This window comes from Bombus vosnesenskii, unplaced genomic scaffold (genome assembly GCF_011952255.1).
Source record: "Bombus vosnesenskii isolate JDL3184/JDL3185 unplaced genomic scaffold, Bvos_JDL3184-5_v1.1 scf7180000013607, whole genome shotgun sequence".
NCBI classification, from domain to species: Eukaryota; Metazoa; Arthropoda; class Insecta; order Hymenoptera; family Apidae; genus Bombus; species Bombus vosnesenskii.
Window position 1 is genome coordinate 583,483 of NW_022883146.1, and position 18,337 is coordinate 601,819.

Genomic DNA, 18,337 nt, shown 5'->3' on the forward strand with positions numbered 1-18,337 from the left:
TAACTTCTCTATTTTCAAGCGATTCATCACGGCACTACAAACTTCGATTATCCGATTGTTGCAGGTGATCAAAACGAATATCCTGGCGTCACGAGCGAAGCAGTACGAGCAGACGCTCAAGAACAGCATGTTCACACCTGAGCTGTACAAGCCAATCGCCATCACGTGCGGGTTAATGTTCTTCCAGCGATTTTCTGGAGCGAACGCGTTCAATTATTACGCGGTCATTATATTCCGTCAGACTCTGGGCGGCATGAATCCTCACGGCGCGACCATTGCAATTGGCTTTGTGCAATTATTGGCTTCTATGTTATCAGGTACGGTAGGCCGAGCCTCTGGTTGTCGTTGTACGCATTCGTCAAACGACGAGAATAAAAGAAAATATTCGAGAGAAATCCCATTTCTCACGCGCACAACGAAATCCATCGACTTCCTAACGTTTCGTTCATCGTTTTGTTGCGTTTTACAGGATTCCTGATCGACATCGTGGGTAGGCTACCGCTGCTGATTGCCAGTACCGTGTTCATGTCGTTGGCGTTAGCAGGTTTCGGCAGTTATGCCTATTACATGTCGCAGACGCAAAATCTGGGCTATCCGGACACGGCGGTGGCCGGTCAGCACGACTGGATACCGTTGCTCTGCGTGCTCGTCTTCACGACCGCTCTAGCTTTGGGCATATCGCCAATTTCGTGGTTATTGATTGGCGAGCTCTTTCCCCTGCAGTATCGTGGCCTCGGCTCCAGCATCAGCATGAGCTTCAACTACTTCTGCGCGTTCGTCGGCATTAAGCTCTTCATGGATTTTCAGCAGGTGAGACGCCCTAATCACGTATGATCGCAACGTCGCGCAGAACGTCAACCGCTTTCGGGTTAACGCATATCGAGTGTCTGGGTATTCCAGCTATATGGTATTTAATTAGAAGCTCGATCGATAAACTACAATCGAGCGCAGTATCTGATCATGCTTCGGTGCGTAATTGAAATACCTCGGTACTTATCTGCCATAGTATCCAAATGAGTGTATGGTACTAAAATATCATTAATGCAGTAGTTTATTGCCTGATTAACTAACTAACTAAAACTAGCTAACTAACGGAGATTACGCTTCTTTAACCGATTGTCGTTATTCTCATTGCGTAATTCTTGAAACTGATATCGTGAAATGGGTCTGTGTGTCGTCTTGCGGATTAGAATCTTACGAGATTAGATAATATTATTCATATACCGTATCACGGCATTTCATATGTGACACAACGTTAAATATTTCCAAATCACGTTACAGACGTTTGGTCTACACGGAGCATTCTGGTTCTACGCAGCAGTCGCGGTATGCGGACTATGTTTCGTAGTATGCTGCGTGCCCGAGACCAAAGGGAAACAACTGGACGAGATGAATCCAGACTACGCACAGGCACGGTAGTATAAGGCCTCGTTAACGGGGGGTTTGTCGAACCTGGAGAAATCCAACAAACCCCTACCAGGAGGAGCTTATCCGAATCAACACGATCCGAGAGAGCTGTATAATTCGAATCCAGCTACGGATATTCCAACGACGTCTTGTCACATACCGAACTACAGGAGTAATCATCGCAAATTATCCGATTATTGCAACATCTTCGCCGAGAAAACTAACAGAATCGGTAGAAACGTGGAGAGTTTCATGCAGTCCCGTGGATTCTTCACGGCGCGTCGTTCCACCGACGAAAGTTCGCGCAGCAACGCGACCACAACGCATAGAAGCAACGGAGACGTGATCCGAAACGATTATCGATTCTCTGATCGGCTGAACGAACGACCTGAAGTACTCGAGGAGAATCAGCATCGTTATGGTCGGAACGGACGAAATCGCCGAGATAGATGTGCCTACCCAAAGGACGTATATCCAAAGGATACGTATCCAGAAGAAAGAAGCATCGATTCGAATTACGTAAATCGCGACATGGAGATGCAGCCTCGACGAGTTAGGCATCGCGATTACACGGCTGCGTACGAGGACAACAGCTGGAGGGACGTCTCGAGTGATTTAAACGGGTCTAAGCCGATCCTGAGGAACGGCATTAGTCACGGAAGGGGCGAGAGGCTTTACAGCTCGACTTTGCCCAGACGAAGTAGAACCATCAATTTCAGAGATCAGCCGGCCAATTCCCTCGAATCGCGGCGTAGCTACCCGAGAAGCTTGCAGGACCTCTCGGACCTCGAGCTGGACGATAGAATACGAGATTCAGGCGATTCGTCTCTTCTATCGTCGAACAGGGAATGGAGAAACGACAGGCTGCTGGACGATGGTTACAGACGTCGAAGATATCGGGAGGACCAACTCGAAGATGATTATTTGAGACTCTACAGAAGTTTGTCCAGGCTGAACAGATATCCGCAGGGTGGCAAGTACGAGCCCGGCCAGGTACACTACGAGAGAGAATGCAGGACATTCGGCAAGGACACGGTTGCTTTCATTTATTACAAAACGTGCTACTTGTGATGCACGAAGAAACGCAATAGGGTTGACGATAATAGTCGATCAAAGCGTTCTTCGTCGATGGATCATCGTCTACCCGATATGCTTAATGATTCGTTGAGAACGAGGAAGCTTGGTGACCTGATTTTCACGACGCTCGTTCTTCCGATGTATTTTTCCGATTAAGCTTTCGATTGACGCGAATTGGAATCGTGATGTTTTCGCGACGTTTAGAATATATTTAAGTATTAGAAGATTTTCTTTCCACGACGAACCACCGAGAGTCTCTGGTAACAGAGATAATTGTTTATTTGCTACATCGAAGGGTATTGAAACGACTTGATTTTTACCACAGCAAGATCTCATTAGCAATGACGTTAGATTATTGAGTTCCTTGATCGATTTGATACGAGCTTTTTTCAGTTGACGAGACGATAGAAATGAATATGAACGTAATATTTCATGATTCATCAGCTAGCGTATAAGATTGGTCAGAAACGCGTACATTCGATCGAACGAACGCGTCGAGTCTCCCTTTCTAATCATCTTCGAATACTTGACGTGTAAAACATTCTAAAAGACTTGTATCGAGTAATCAAAAAAGGTACAATTTATATGAACGTAGAATAGAGGTTAACGATTAATAGCGGGTAACTTGTTAGAAATTGAAGAACGCAGCGAGACGTTCGAGTGTTAATTTCTCCTCTCTCTGACCAGTTTTATGCTCACTTTCGATATTATAAATCGTTAAATGAAGGAATAAGATCTGTTTTCAAACGACACGACTGAATTACATAAATTCGTATTAGATAACCATCTTCGTGATTTGCCTTGTGAAACGTTGAACGATATTTTGACCAAGAAGCGCATTAAATTAGCATACGTTATTTTCCGTAACTATCGAAACTACGTAGAACGAATACTTGCGGATTACACGCACCCGAAAAGAAAGATGGATCTCGTCGAAACAATACAAAAAAGAAAACAAAAGAAAAAAGAAAAAAAAGATAAAGAACGCTCTTCCGTGCAACGTGCCTTTTCTGAGAGCACGCAAATATAGACGTACAGATAATAACGCAGAATACGTACGTACATGTATAAATATATATAAACAAAAGAAGAAACAACCAGGAAAAAATAATAGTCGTATATATATACATATATATATATATATATTAATATAAATTGTTTAGAATAGAATCGATAGACTGGTCCGTCGATTGTCGTCGACGTTTCTCTAAACACTTCAAGATTCACCGTGATATTTTCAACTTACGTCTTCGAGTTTCGAATCGTGGCTAACACGTGAAAAGCTAATTAACTAAATAGAACGTGATAGTATAACAAACGGAAAATTCCACTTTTCTTCCAGAAAGCAAGTTCTTGTTGTTTCGAAAGCGCGTATGACTGACTGATGTTCAAACCTAGTGGTTTTAGCAGTTTCGTTGGCCAAGTAAGAACGCCAAGGAGAACGTGGAACAAGTTGTTTCTCCATTGAAATACGATACACGCGTTTCTGTTAAATCGATGGGAAAATAATGGAAATTTCTACTCCACGTGATGAACGTGCACCAACGAACGAAGGATATATGTATTTTTTATTCAATACGACGATCGTATGAAACGAAACGACTGGAACGTAACCAGATGATGTGATCGACTGAGCGTGGCCGAGGAAGTGTTCCTTGCTTTTCCGCCAATTTAACGCTATTCGCACGACCGTGATATACGGTGTATTATATACACCGTGAACGTAAATCGTGACGTAAACTCTATCGCCGAGGAAAGAATGTAGAAGAGAGAGAAAATAACTTAGACACGACAGAACAGAGAATATTTTACTTGTCGCGGCTATAAGTATAAACACACGGAGGAGGGAGGCTCGTTCCACGTTTCTAACAATGGCCACTATTGACTTAATGATGACAATATTATTAACTGTAGATATATTATACATATTACGCGTACTATCTTTCATACTTAAGTACCTATTGTATAAATCGACTATTATTGTACATTATATACATATTACCAGTACGAACACTTATGTAATACCGATCGTGCAACTGTTCGGACGCGGTGAACAACATTTTTGCGACAATACTGTAACTAACCATTGCCAAACTCACGAGACACGCGTGCGTAGATGGAAACTTGAAAAGCTTGTCCTATTGTAACGTGGATGACAGTCGTGACTCTTTTGAACATAGTATGCGAGTTCGATCGAGGATACGACTGTGATCGATGATGAATTTTTCTACAATTTTCGATGAGATAAGCGTTTGGTGTATAGGGTAAGATTCGTGCAATGATATCGTCGAATCTGGAACCCGAGAGAGGAGTCTTTTGAGGGAAGGTATTCGAGGAAACGGCATTTGTATTTTGTATTTTTATATAGTTTGTAGAACTCGTCAGCGTCGACTTTGCAGAAATGATTTCTGCACTCTGTGATCGAACGCCTGGTCTTCACGGATGAAAATATTCACCACGAGTTATTATCGTTTCACGTGAGAAAAGAAGAGACTCCATGTATCTATAGAACGAAGAAGTTCCATTCGTTAAGAGTTTACGTTCAGTCGTTCTGATATTTTTCTAAAAAATGTCGCTGTTTAATCATAGATTTAACGAATTCCAATTAATTAAGCGCCCGATATCAGGGATATTAAATCGATATCGACATATCAGGAACATCTAGTTTTCATCAAATTAATTACGAATTTCATTTAAACAGATGCTTCATTCATTGGTAATAAAATAATAGAGTCAAACGATATTTTTTTCCGTGTAGTCTATCGGCAGGATTTCTTATATTTGTAATCGTTTATAACCCCGTGAGTCATATCCCTGCCATATCCAATATTCTAACGAAGAGTGCTGGGTCCTCCGACGTACAATAGAAATAGGGAAACTTGTACTTAAAATGTTCAGAGGAAAGAGGGAAGGAAAGAACGGATCGGTTACTTTTGTGGACGGTGATCGATGTCTCTCCCTTTCGCTTTAAACGTAACTCCAATTACTTCCATTTGCCACCTTTCCGTTAGATACCGAGCATACTAACAATAAAAATAAATTTCTTCAAAAGTTAACGTAGAGTTTCATCAAATTTTCCAGACGCGTGTCACTGTCTACAAATAGAAACGAGAGCGCAGCATCTTCGAATCTCAAACCTACCATCTAAATGAACCTTATAATGCTCAAGGGCTTGGACGCAGTATTGAATAAATGAAACTTTACAATTAAGTTAACGCAGGTGCAATACTCGTGAAACGGGTGCACATAGAATAAGAATAAAAATAAATCAAAAAGAAAAAAAAAAAGAAAAGATACTCCGGGATTCTATATATGAATATATAAATATATACACATTATAAATTGTACAGAATAATTCTTCGACCATCGTGAGACTATCTCCTTTTTCCTTAGTGTACTGCGCCGAACGATAAGTATATAAATGTTTTAAGAATATGGTCTAGAAGGGCTGAATAGGTGTAGAGGTATAAATTCTCCGGAACAACTGTACAAGTAGTAGCGATAAACACCCTCACATCTTTCCTAATTAATCGGAACACCTCTCTTTCGGCTAGTTAATAGCTAAGTAAAATAATATACACAGACACGCAGCGAGCGAAATAACGTAAAGGAAACAAGAAAAAAAAAAGAGTAAAAAATAAAAATCTGCACTGTGCACTTTCGTGAATTGAAGGTATTATCGTAATCCGTAGACGTAGTAAACAGCGAGTGGAAAGTCAGATTAGAATTCGTATTACATAATGCACGCGTAGCTATGCAATTATTACTTGAAAGACCGTGAGTTTGATGACGCAGGCCGTGGTGTGATACTAACATTTAGCGGAAATGATTTGTTCATTAAACAAAACAAAAAAAAAAGAAAAAACGCGAGAAAGGCAAAAATGCAAGGAGAAACATTGGGTTTACGGTACACATTGAGCAAAGTGCAATCAAAAAATTTATTAACGCATCGATGGAGTTGGTGAAATGGCCGATCGAATTATCTTTTTCATCGCGGCTCGGATAAAAATATTTATTTCGAAAAATTCTGTGGCCCGCATCAAATACGCGTTCGTATACATATTTGTGTGCGTATATCGTGCGTGAGTGTGTATGTGCGTGTACGCTGTATATACATGTATCAGAACAAGGACAATGAAAGTTGCTTGTAAATGTGTGCATTGAAATTGATATAAGGATAATACAAGTTGCTGAAGTTTGGAAAGTCTGTTATTATGAAATGAGAAAAGAAATAGAAACATTAATGGAATATGTTAAAGAATGAAAAATTTGCAAAGCAAAAGTGGTAGTGCATCCGGGCATTGAGAACGCCACGGTCTGTTAAGTAGCCTCTATATACATTATACATAATTACGTCTTCTATATATCGACAATAAATTAAACGCGAACTATTTACAAGTTATCGACAATAAAAGAAGAAAGGACATTCGAAGGAAGCGCTGGCCGTCACCGAATGGGATGTTCGAACGTTTGTATGTAGATAAAGCTAATCAGGGAAGAGAATATTCCGACAGAACGTATTTTTCAAAAGCTGCATACATTAAGGATATATATAGAGTAATATGAACTTACATGTATGTATATTATATATAATATATATATAATATATGTCGGAGATGGAAGGACATCGGGGTTTCCCTTTTCGAATGTTGAAACTAAAAAATAGTTTTAATGTTCTGATTCAATTTTATGACGATGGGCTTGGGCTCGAAGTGACATAACGGGTCACTGTACCAAACAGAGAATGGAATAATTATATAGCTCTCCTTAAAAACAAAGATTGACCTGAGAGGCGGGGAGAAGAATATATAACGGCAGTTCCACTTGGACTGCGGATCAGTTCAGTCAGATAAGTTTGACTTATACATTGAGTCAGACGTGTATCACATCGCATTCGTCATCCCGTTGACCATAGCTACGTCCAGTGATCCGTTATGTCACTTCGGGCCCAAGCCCATCGTCATAAAATTGAATTAGAACATTAAAACTATTTCTTAGTTTTATTACTTAAGTGTAGCTATAGTAAAAATCTGGACTAGGGTATTGGGGTTTTTCCCAACATTCCAAAAGGGAAACCCCGATATCCTTCCATCTCCGACATATATATATAAACATATACCTGACCTAGCCTGGAAGGTCCGCGCCTAGCTTCGCTTGCTAGATTTAATATTTTTGTAATGACGCTTAGACGTAGCTCGTTTGTACCTTCGCGAATTAAGAAACGCGTTTATATGTTCGCGCATCATCTTTACGATCGATCAGTGATGCGCGGAATTCGAATCAAAGCGGGACGATTAATTCGCATTACGACCACCGTAAAAAAGATCGCGACCCACGATCGAACACGATACGCAAACTGTAATATAAAATACGCTGCTGTAAGAGTTCGTGGTTCTTCGATTGAACTTCGACTTATGCTTATCACATTTCTATTATGGATTCCTTTGATTACATCATATATACATATAATTAGGCTAATTTAGTTACGAGAACGATTCTAAAAATAGACAGAAGTAATCACACGTTATCTGTGGATATTTCTTGAACGGGGCAAAGTCGATCGAAGAGATACGAATAATAGCACAAAACAATCCTGCCGACACGGTGGTATGAGAATTTGCATTCAAAGAGACGTGCACGTATCGAACGAGTATATCTTGTATTTGAGCTACGAATGAGTATGTACTTAAAAATCGTAATTCGTTAGCGTCTGCATTTGTACCTCTCTAGAAATAACGGATGATCCAAGCGCTAAATGACCTTCGGCGGAACCAACTACTTGCGTGTTTGTATAGAAATCCATATACACCTACATAAAATGCCAAAAGAAAAAGCAGATATAATCGTCAAACGATCGTTTTTCTTATTCTCTTCTTACCAACATTTCCTACATGTAGTATACTAAACGATCCTATATATATCTTCATAGACACATAATACTTTCACAGATTAAGAGATATGATCTTTTTGCCCTTATTACTTTGCCTATATGTATATCGCAATATATCACAATAAAAGATGATAAATTTTGTTCATTTTGTGAAGCTTCTCTCGCAGACGTACAATTATAGCCATCTGTGCTCGAGACGACGTACTACGCTGCATTTGAGCAACTAAAATGACGAAAATTCAATTTCAAAATGTGAAAACACTCACCCAATTGCGGCACCGAAACGTACGTCTCACAGTCCACTAAAAATTGGCCGGTTTGCACTGCACCAAGAGCGACGACTCGTTTTGTCAGGAACTCGATCGTTTGCGGTCCGGTTTTGTTTTCTGTCATCGGATATTGCTGCAAACTGATAAATACAAAACGCCGGTTACTAACGAGGTACTGAAGAGCGTTAGTTTTGTATTTAGAGAAGTAAAAATACTTGTGACGACCGCAATATTAAGAGAATATCATAACAATTGAGACAAAACATTCTAGAACGCTCGTTCTATTCTAACATGTGCTATTTCGACATAACCTCTAAATGTCAAAAGTTAAAGCGAATACGTATAGTATATAAAATTAAGTGTCCACGATCGTTCAAATTGTAAATAAGGGTAAACAGGAGAAATATTTTTAGTTGTAAATTTACTTACACAGTAACACCCATTTTCTTTTGGATCGTTCTACGCTAGAATTCACCGGGCTACACAACACGAAACACTTGTCAAATGGAGAGAACGCGCGCAACTTGAATGAATTCTTGACGATAATTCGCGACGAATGGCAGATGGCGCCGTGCGCATGGAACATGGCGACCTCTAAACTGGGAAGAAATAAAATTCTATATATTGAGATATGGTATGCATCGAACGCTCGCAATTCAATACAGATTAAAGAATAAGGAACTACAATTTGCAAATTTTCATGAATTGAATATCATTGAAAATTAAAGAATTGAATCTTTCTCATTTTCCATTTTCATTTCTTTAAATACTGAAATTGATCAATAACGAAATTATTTAACAATCTCCATGTTCTAAAAATACGTGCAAGATGTACTTATAATTATGCCGTTGTGTACGTTATGTACGTACGTATAATAAAAAATATATATTCTCGTCTAGCTTAAAAGGAATAAATGTAATACCAGGCAATATTATATGGAGAGCATATAATGTAGGTATACATACGTATATAGCAACATGAGATGTTCGAGAACTTTTCATAAGTATAAAAGAAGCTGTATTCACATTTCTTGAATTAAGTATTTCATCAAATTACCTTTACCACTTGAACCCAATTGCGACTGCAAACATAAACGCCAACACATTTCAATTCAGCACCGTCGTCACGCTCTGTTACAATTTCAATAGCATCCACTTTGTCGAGTCACGAGCCGTTACCAAACACGATACTCCCGCGAATGTGTTGTAAATTCAAATTTTTGGAAAATGGCGTCTCAAGAGAAGCACCGTAAAATGAAACCGTATCGATCATAGCCAATCTATCGACTGTAATTTCACTCGCTACGAGAGATGGCGATATAGTACATTCGAGAGTGCTCCGAAATGGCGATATGTTTCTGTTAAAACTCGAGTAAGGTGTAGTTTTATTCTTACTACGTAGACGGTATCGAATGCGGAATGAAATGCAAGTGACAAGTTTTCACGCACGTATGATCGCAAGTTTCCATGATAGAATTTCCCGACCACAAGGAAAGGCGGAGGCGCCGATGTGCTGGAAGGCAATTTGAAAGCCAAGTAAGAATAATTCGTTCTCTATATCCGTATATGTAAGAATCGGATAATTCAACGTAGCACACGATTGCCGATTCTTTACTATGTTTGGGCATGCATATCGGTCGTGCGGTTTATTTCAAAATACGTGACATCAATACAACGGATATACAATCGCATGCAATTCGTACGCGATTCGTATGCGCTTAACCAACCCTTGGGATGATATTATGGCGCCAAATGAATATTACAAACAGCTTCGTTCGATTAATTGTTAAAGTTTCTCTTTCTGAAAGTTGAGAGCTTGCGTGAATATGACATTAGTTATACATATGTACATGCAGAATGTATATGAAGTCGCCATTAACAATTTTGGCGCCAAATCTTCTTCACTACAGATCTCGATTTCACGCATACTTAAAATACACACGTATACGTGTAGTTAAGGTATATATTTTCAATACGCATTCAAAACCGGAAACTCTATTCCTTATTCCGTTATTTCGATTATCGAACGTTATCGATATTCGAGAAACCAGTCAGTTACGTACCTACAGAGGGCAGTTCAGAATATATAACCTTTATAGAAAAATAATATATCGACATGGAACGAATTGTTTGTATCAAACGTTGCTTCAGTTTGGAAAATAGATATTTACGAAAAAAAGCATTTTAATTTTCGAAAAACCGAGGCAATCTATATCCTATATGAAGCATTTTACGTCGGATGCATCTTTTTATTATCGCTGGCAGCACTCGCGGCTGAAATCGTCCGTTCTGCAAAATTTTTTAATTAAACCGTCCGATATCGGTCACGCACGCGACTGAAACGCCAAGTTCGATATCGATCATCGATGAGGCAACGGTTCAAACTTGTTAATAAATGGGATAGGAGGGTGGGGGATCTGTGTTATCGAAATTCCTCTCGTTTTGGTGCAACATAACGAGTTAGTAAATCGTCAACGAAGGAATTGTGTCACGATTTACAAACGAGCGACTGTCATAGAAGGAAAAAGGAACTCCTTACAAAAGTATAATTAATTTGCGAGCTGAACGTTCCTCGGTTGTACTCGTTTCTCGATGATGCGTCCCTCCCTCGATCCTTGAGCCAGAATACGCTCGTTTGAAGACGCAAAGGGTTACTTCGCGTTCTCGTCGCGAGTGCCTGCCTCTTATCGACGCTATTTACACGGCACGGCTATATCCCCGCGAATCGGAAAGAGACTTTAATAAAAACCGTAGCTGTGCTGCTCGAACAAATGCAAAGGGAGAAAAAGAGAAAGAGACAATAGAAAGAAACGACGTTGAAATACAGGTCATTCCGATTAAGTGCGCGCGTTTCTGGGGTGCGTTAAAACCTGTGTCGGCGCAAGGTCTCGTTTATTAAAACCGCGCGACCGGAATTGACCTTAATCGCGTGTCTTTTTCGACCATCTTCCTAACGATTCCGCGAAACGCTTCTTTACAAACGTGGGCCGCGTTATTTCGCACGCGAGGCCACGCGTGCGAATGCGTGCCTCGAGTTTCAAAACGCCTCTTTTGTTTGCAAGATTTTTCAATCAGATGAACTCCAGCTGGTTTGCCCGCGGTCTTTTTGGATGATCGTTTTGTATAGTCGTTGTCGATTGATGTAGGGAAGTTACATTAGTAGCACATGCACAAGTTTCGCTATGTATGTAAATAGTCAATTGATATTAACTGTTCATGTTACTAATTGAATATTAGATCGTCCGAAATGTTTTTTTCGTTTTATAAGGAAATAATAGATGCACAACATTTTTCGTTTCATATTATTTTACCGAATTACGTATGGTCCATTTTGTTCTATCAAAATAAAGATCACGACGTTCGACAGATTGAATTTCCTATTTGTATCAAGATGCATTGCGTTGTAAAAGACGTGTCTGTAAAAGAAAGACACTTCTCGGACAACCTAATAATATTAGATGACTATAATCATACTTAAAGAACGATAGAAAAATGATTAAGAGGCTCTACTGATAAGACGTATATATTGGCTTGGCAACTAAGTGATTGCGGATTTTGTCATTAGACGGTATTGACAAAATGCGCAACCACTTAGTTGCCAAGCCAATAGAATTTCGTAGAATAGCGATTTAATCGCAGCTATAGTTTAGGATAAACCGAAAGCAAATATCAACGCGTTTGTACACGTTATTTTAAGATACAATATATAATCGTTTATACTTGAACAATTATCAAATGCTGTGGATTAAAATTCAAGGAGTATGTATACTTAGATTCTCCGCAATTTCTTACATTGATTTCGATCTCCGCTCGAGTCCATGGTTTTCTATGGAACACGAGAAGTAATCGTTCTTACGTATCCATAAATTGCGCGTTCGAGCCTACATGGAACATCGTTTCTCGCCGAAGATGGATATCCTCTATCGCGGCACACAAATTTTTTACCAGTAGATAGGCGCGCGTCTCTCAGGATTTCACCTGGAAAGAAACGCTCTCACAGCCCTTCATCCGCGACCTAAATATCCGAATCGGGTGGAGAGGCCGGCGGAACCGGCGCAGTCGTGAATTTCTGTCCGAAACAATTAACCACCTCGAACAGAGAGGAATCGTTTCCTGCAGCTTCTCCTCTGGCAGCCTCTTCCTCTTTAAAAGACTCGCTCGAAGGAACGGGGACGCTCGTTTCGAGCGATAAAATCGACTGATGTAGCGGTCTGCTGGTTTTCTTGTTTTTCATAGTGCGGGCACACGCGCTCGTCCGGTTCTTCCATTTCTTCCACGAAGAAATCGCCATCGTTAAAATGCACGCCGAGCGGTTGCTCGCGACAATTGAGAATCGCCCTTCGAGGCTGCTGCGCGAGACCGTCGCCGAGCGAAATACAAAAATAGGCGGCAATCGTGGCTGAGATGTACACCGGCAGGAAACTATGACCGGATGTTCGGTGGCGCGTGACACGAATGCGGAGGTCCGTTTGTAACGTCGGGACTAACGTCGAATCGTTTAAATATTCCGTCGATATTCAACGGTAGCATCGAACTGCTTAAATTTCGTGTCTCAATAGAGAGAATATGGAAGGAGAGCGAGAAAGTTCGATCGACGTACGCTATGGTGAACAGGGCTTAGGAACAGGCGTTTCGCCGTCTCAGTGGGCAGAATAGTAATTTTAATCATTTTCTCTTACTTGATTCTCAGCTTCTTCGAGCTTCTGCATTCGTAAGTATCATTAATTGGAATATTCTTTGTCTTGAGTAATCGCTTAAATTCCGTATCCTCGTGGACAGGATATTGGTTCGTGGTTTTAAATAAAACTGTGCAAATTGATATGAATTGATCGATATTTCACTGCTATCTCATAGTTCGGATTCAGTTCTCGTAGAACTTAAATGTTACGCGTTGTACTTTTGCAGTTTTGAAGTTCGTTGTGTATCGTGCAGTGAACGAATACATATGTGTTCCGGTATTGTACCGAGTCGAATAGTCAGATAAGAGCTGATGTTAGTCTACGCGGTATCCGGTGATTTTTCATAGTCAAACAGTGGTTCTAAAACAGTCTGTAGCGTTCTCGAACAAAAGCATCGTTTACCTCCGGCGTTCCACTTTCCAAATCGTAATCGGTTTTCCGGCCAGATAATTAGTATCGGGTAATTAATTTCGATAAGAAGATTACAACGTTTGCCATAGTTTACGAACCACGTTCAATCGTTCGGCTGAGATAGTCGTATGCTCGATGTATGCACCGTGAAGCGTTGAATTCGATTAAAAGCTCCGTTATCTTCTGGAAGTGCCAAAATAGAAGTTACGTTGTTGCGTCTCAACTTCCACTTGCATACTTTTTAATATTCTGCTTAACGTTAGTCGAAAAGAAACGAAGACGTACGATTTGTTTTTCAGCCACTGGATGCTCGACCTATTTATTTCCTTCAAAAATAAACCCGACGCGAGAAAATGTGAGAAAACCTTCGTCTCTGCCTCCGCTTCTCATTCTTTTACGATTTGTGCAATCGGACGCTTACATTTCGTCGAACATTTCTTTCGTTTCCGTAGCGTGTGTATAATGTTCCTGACGTTCAGAACGTGAAACCTTTCGAGAATTTGAGTTTCCTATACTCGATACTTTTCAGTCTCACGGTACAACGCAAATCTGAGAAGACACAATTTTTTGAAATAAAATTCACAATCTCTCGAAAGTCTATTTGCTAAAGTCTAACTGTACGCTCCTCCGTGTGACCTAAATTCTAACTTACTTGTAACTGCAAGGGGCTGTGATTCAGGTAGTTCGACGAAAATGCGGAGAATCAGGGGTAACTGAAAAATCCGAATTTTATTTCCTTGGCGCAATTCATACTCGAAGCGAACCGTTTTTCCATCCGTTAGATTTACAAGGTGCAGAGCTTGAACAGTCGTGAGAGATTTGCTAATCGATCTGTGTTCCTCGAATACAGATAAATGGAGCTACGCGAGTCTCGAACTAACTCGACAATTAACTGTTCACAGCCGTGAACGTGGTGAAGCGATACGTTGTTATAAGGAAGGTAGGATCGCAGCAGAGTCGCGGATGAATACTGCCTCTGTTAGAAGCTTTGCTCAGTTCCCATCTTGCGATATGTACATTCGTAAAAAGTAATATGCGGAACAAGCATAAAACTGCGGTGCAGATTTACTACGTCTTCTTCGTTGTTGGTTTTCCTGACAAGAAAAGTAATCTAGGATTATGTATGTATAAGGGCCTGAAAGTTACGGCTCCCATAGATACGATATCTTGACGTTTCCTTTAATACAAAAAGTTGCTCGAAACGTCGAAAGTTATGCAGAACGTGATTTATTAAAATTCTCAGATTTATGAGTCCATTGTCCCTGAAGACTTCCATTATTATCATCCTCGGCGCGTAAGTCGTTCTCTGTTCAACGAGTCGTTTACCCGACCCATCGTGACACGCTTGCATTCATTATACCTGGCAATCGAACATCGAATGGACCGAATAGCTGACCCAGTTCGAACTCGTTTTAATTTCAATACTTTTGCATTCGCGATTACCAGTAGTTGAAGCATTAGGTCGTCCTGTGAGTTACGTTTTGGAACGCCAGCTTCGATAGAAGAATAATAGTACTACACTGTATCTCATGCTGAAATAGCTCCATTATTTTTAACAGAACCAGGAAATGGATTCGTTCTAACTGATCTGCATGACTCGTGGATGATCACGTACCTACTCATACTCGTATGGAATTCACTATCGATATCGCCATCGATTCAAAATTCTAAACTTTTTCTCCGTCGGCTAACAAATATTCCAACATAAAACAATCCACAAACTGACTTCTTCCGAGATGTTTGAGCTTTATGAAACACGCAGTGGCTTGAAATTTTTCGTGGGTAGCGTATAAGCATTGGCGGTCTATTTATTACAAACTTTTGACACAAGCAACGAACCTAGCGTGTCGAACGTACCGTTACCTAAACTAAGACGACGAAATATGTTTAGACGACGTTAACGCCTGTTTGAAAAGTATAATTCATCGCGCATCGTGCCACGACTTTCGCCTACTTTCCACCAAAGAAGGGACGCGCTATTCGCGAACCACCACGTTTTCATGCCGCACGCGAGGCGGAGATGGCTTTCTTGTCTCCGTCCGCGAAAAGTACTTTGGTTTCTCGAAACCGCTTGACGATTCAAGTCTTAGAATCCTCGAGGACTCCTTGGATCACGATAGACGCTTCTTCTTTTCTTCTTGCACGTAGAAAGTAGACGTCGTTCCCGTCGTTCCTGAAGCGAGCCAAAGGTTGAATTCAATCTTCTAGGTGTATACACAGAGAATCGTATATGTGCCTCTATGTTTCCTAGGTTGCTCTTTTCTAAAGCGTTCGTATTTTCGCTACGTTGCTCGGCATGGCCATTCCGGATGATGGATTAACTTTCGACGACGTTATTTCCCACGGCGATGCTTCGTCGCGTCGCGTCACGACATGGCGCGTTTCGTGTCTGGTTTCTCAAATAATTAACATTCCCATAAAATTCGCCCGTTATCGTTGGCTAATAAAATTCTTTATTAGTTTGCGGTGCTCGTTACGCTAGTTCGGATGAAAGTGGACGATGATAAAATTGTCCGTTGTTCGTGGCCGACAACGATACTTGTTACGGGGTCAAACACGACGTTAGAAGCATCGATATAACTCGTTCCCGGTGATCTCGTTACGAGCAGCCGAGAGAGGCTGCCTTATCGAGTTTCGAAAGCCGGTAGAAAGGTTCGTCCAGCTGCCTGATTCAATCGTGAGATTTTATTTTGCAACGGCCATAACGGTTATGTTTTACGCCGTTGCTAAGCCCGCAAATGCTTATATCGACTGGATGGAATGTTATTGCAAGCCCGTTGCGCGCGGACTCGAATCAAATTCCAGGCATAATGAAGCAATAGAGTTGGCTGTCGGTCTTTCCCTTTTGGCATCTGCTCGCATTGCTCGCGTTTTCACTGCGTCCGTCGTGAATTAATTACTGTTAGCGCGCGTATTCGTAGAACGCGTTTCGCGTTTTATTCTCGATCCTTATCGTGCAATGGCAGGATATTTTCATCGGAAATGTCTCTCATTCGTTCGATACGATACGTTGAAATTAAATTTCATATTGGCCACGAATTCCTATATCGTATACAGAACATTTCAATTTATATTGTACAATGTGCGGACGACGCGAGTAAACGTATGATACGCGTAAACAGTGCAACGATGCTTTTAAATAATAATTATTCACAATTTAATTGGTATTTATTGTTAAACGAGTAACGTTTACGAGAGGGAATGTCCTCATTTACGTTCGTATCTAAAAGAGAATGAAGAGGCGAGAAAGAAGGATAATGATAAGTAGTATACGCTTCACGTACTTCGTATGCTTTCTTTTCCCACTTAACTTTAAATTCTCATTCTGAATCCATTACTTTGACACTACATTTTTTTTACCATAATTCAATCAACACTTTTAGCCCCATAAATGATCTATACTTGGTATAAGCTTCTCACAGCAAGAACTTCCATTAATTGCAAATCTAACCAAAAAACACTTATCGCTGCGCTTGCCGTCTACGTAAGAACTATTACGAGCACTGCTTACTCGGTGAAATCATAAAATCTCGAATGGCTATTGCAATTAGGTCGCTGTCCACTTAACCCTGATCGCTTATCGTCGCTCGCTTACGAAGATTCCATCTCTCTAATACCCGCTAATTGATTCCACCCTTAGTATTTCGTTTCCACTCTTACGTTATCAACTTACAGTCACATCATTCTCTCTGGAATTCGGTACTTCGAATCACAATAAATAACAACGGTCGATTTTCGTCCCGTTCTAAAACCACCTACGAATATCGTGAAACATCTGCGCGTTGATCTTGCTTGTATAATTAATCAGCGGCGACAACAAAAAGAGGAATGACGTTCACAAGATGCATTACACCATCCTTTGCCTTTCATCTATCTTCATTCGACGCCTTCACTCGTTTTTCGTCTGGTCCTACAACGTTCGCCTCTGTTTCGGCCGGTCCACGTCCCTCTTCATCGTGTGCGATGGTCTTCGTTGTCATCCTTCGTCGACGAGCGACGCGTACACTCTCGTTCAGAAATATTAGGACACTTGCTTAGGTCTCTCTTGCGTAATTCGGCTAGCGTTGTCAGTGAAATTTCACAGGTCGTAACCTACGAGTTATCAACGCCGATGATCTTGCACATTTTCACGATTTCGTTCCTCGTGTTCGTCTCTGACTTTCCCTAACTGTATATGCATATTCGCTGTACACCTAAGGCAAAACGAATTATGCGCGCCGTATTTGATAGCAGAAGGCGAGTTCATTGTCTCATATCCCCGGAGAAATATATTTTCCAAAATTCAGAGCGCATTACGGTAGACATGGTCCACCGTAAGGGAAAATGAATTGTGTACGCTGTATTTGACACTAGCAACCGAGTATAACGCGTCTGTCATGTGACCAAATACGTACTTATGATCGAGGATGTATATGTAGTCGTCGGACCGATTTTTTCGAACGGAAACCGAATCGTGGAGCAGAAAAACGACGATGCGTCAATGCCAGGCTGGGACATCTGGCATCGTCATAAACATTCTTGCCGCGTGAAACCGCTGAAACCGTGACGGAGGACACGACCAGTAGCGAACGTACTATACAGAGGAAGAGATGAAAAAGGAAAGA

General features: G+C 40.8%; 2 protein-coding genes across 6 annotated transcripts in view; one reads left to right on the forward strand and one right to left on the reverse strand.

Annotated features, from left to right (window-relative positions):
* Positions 1-6,112, forward strand: part of LOC117238801 (facilitated trehalose transporter Tret1-2 homolog) — a 120,248-nt gene extending 114,136 nt beyond the window's left edge. For 4 of the 5 annotated variants that reach the window (XM_033504007.1, XM_033504008.1, XM_033504005.1 and 1 more), the window contains 3 exons: positions 65-317; positions 470-810; positions 1,282-1,419. In XM_033504007.1, the coding sequence (XP_033359898.1) occupies positions 65-317; positions 470-810; positions 1,282-1,419 (732 nt within the window). Of the gene's footprint in view, positions 1-64; positions 318-469; positions 811-1,281 lie in introns of all 5 variants that reach the window. The other variant, XM_033504009.1, reaches the window with a different exon arrangement.
* LOC117238802 (very-long-chain enoyl-CoA reductase) overlaps positions 1-9,209 on the reverse strand; it is a 144,540-nt gene extending 135,331 nt beyond the window's left edge. The window contains exons 1-2 of the mRNA XM_033504012.1: positions 9,073-9,209; positions 8,641-8,783 (exon numbers count right to left, since the gene is read on the reverse strand). Of these exons, the coding sequence (XP_033359903.1) occupies positions 8,641-8,783; positions 9,073-9,086 (157 nt within the window). The 5' untranslated portion in view covers positions 9,087-9,209. The remainder of the gene's footprint in view (positions 1-8,640; positions 8,784-9,072) is intronic.
* Positions 9,210-18,337: the final 9,128 nt, after the last annotated feature.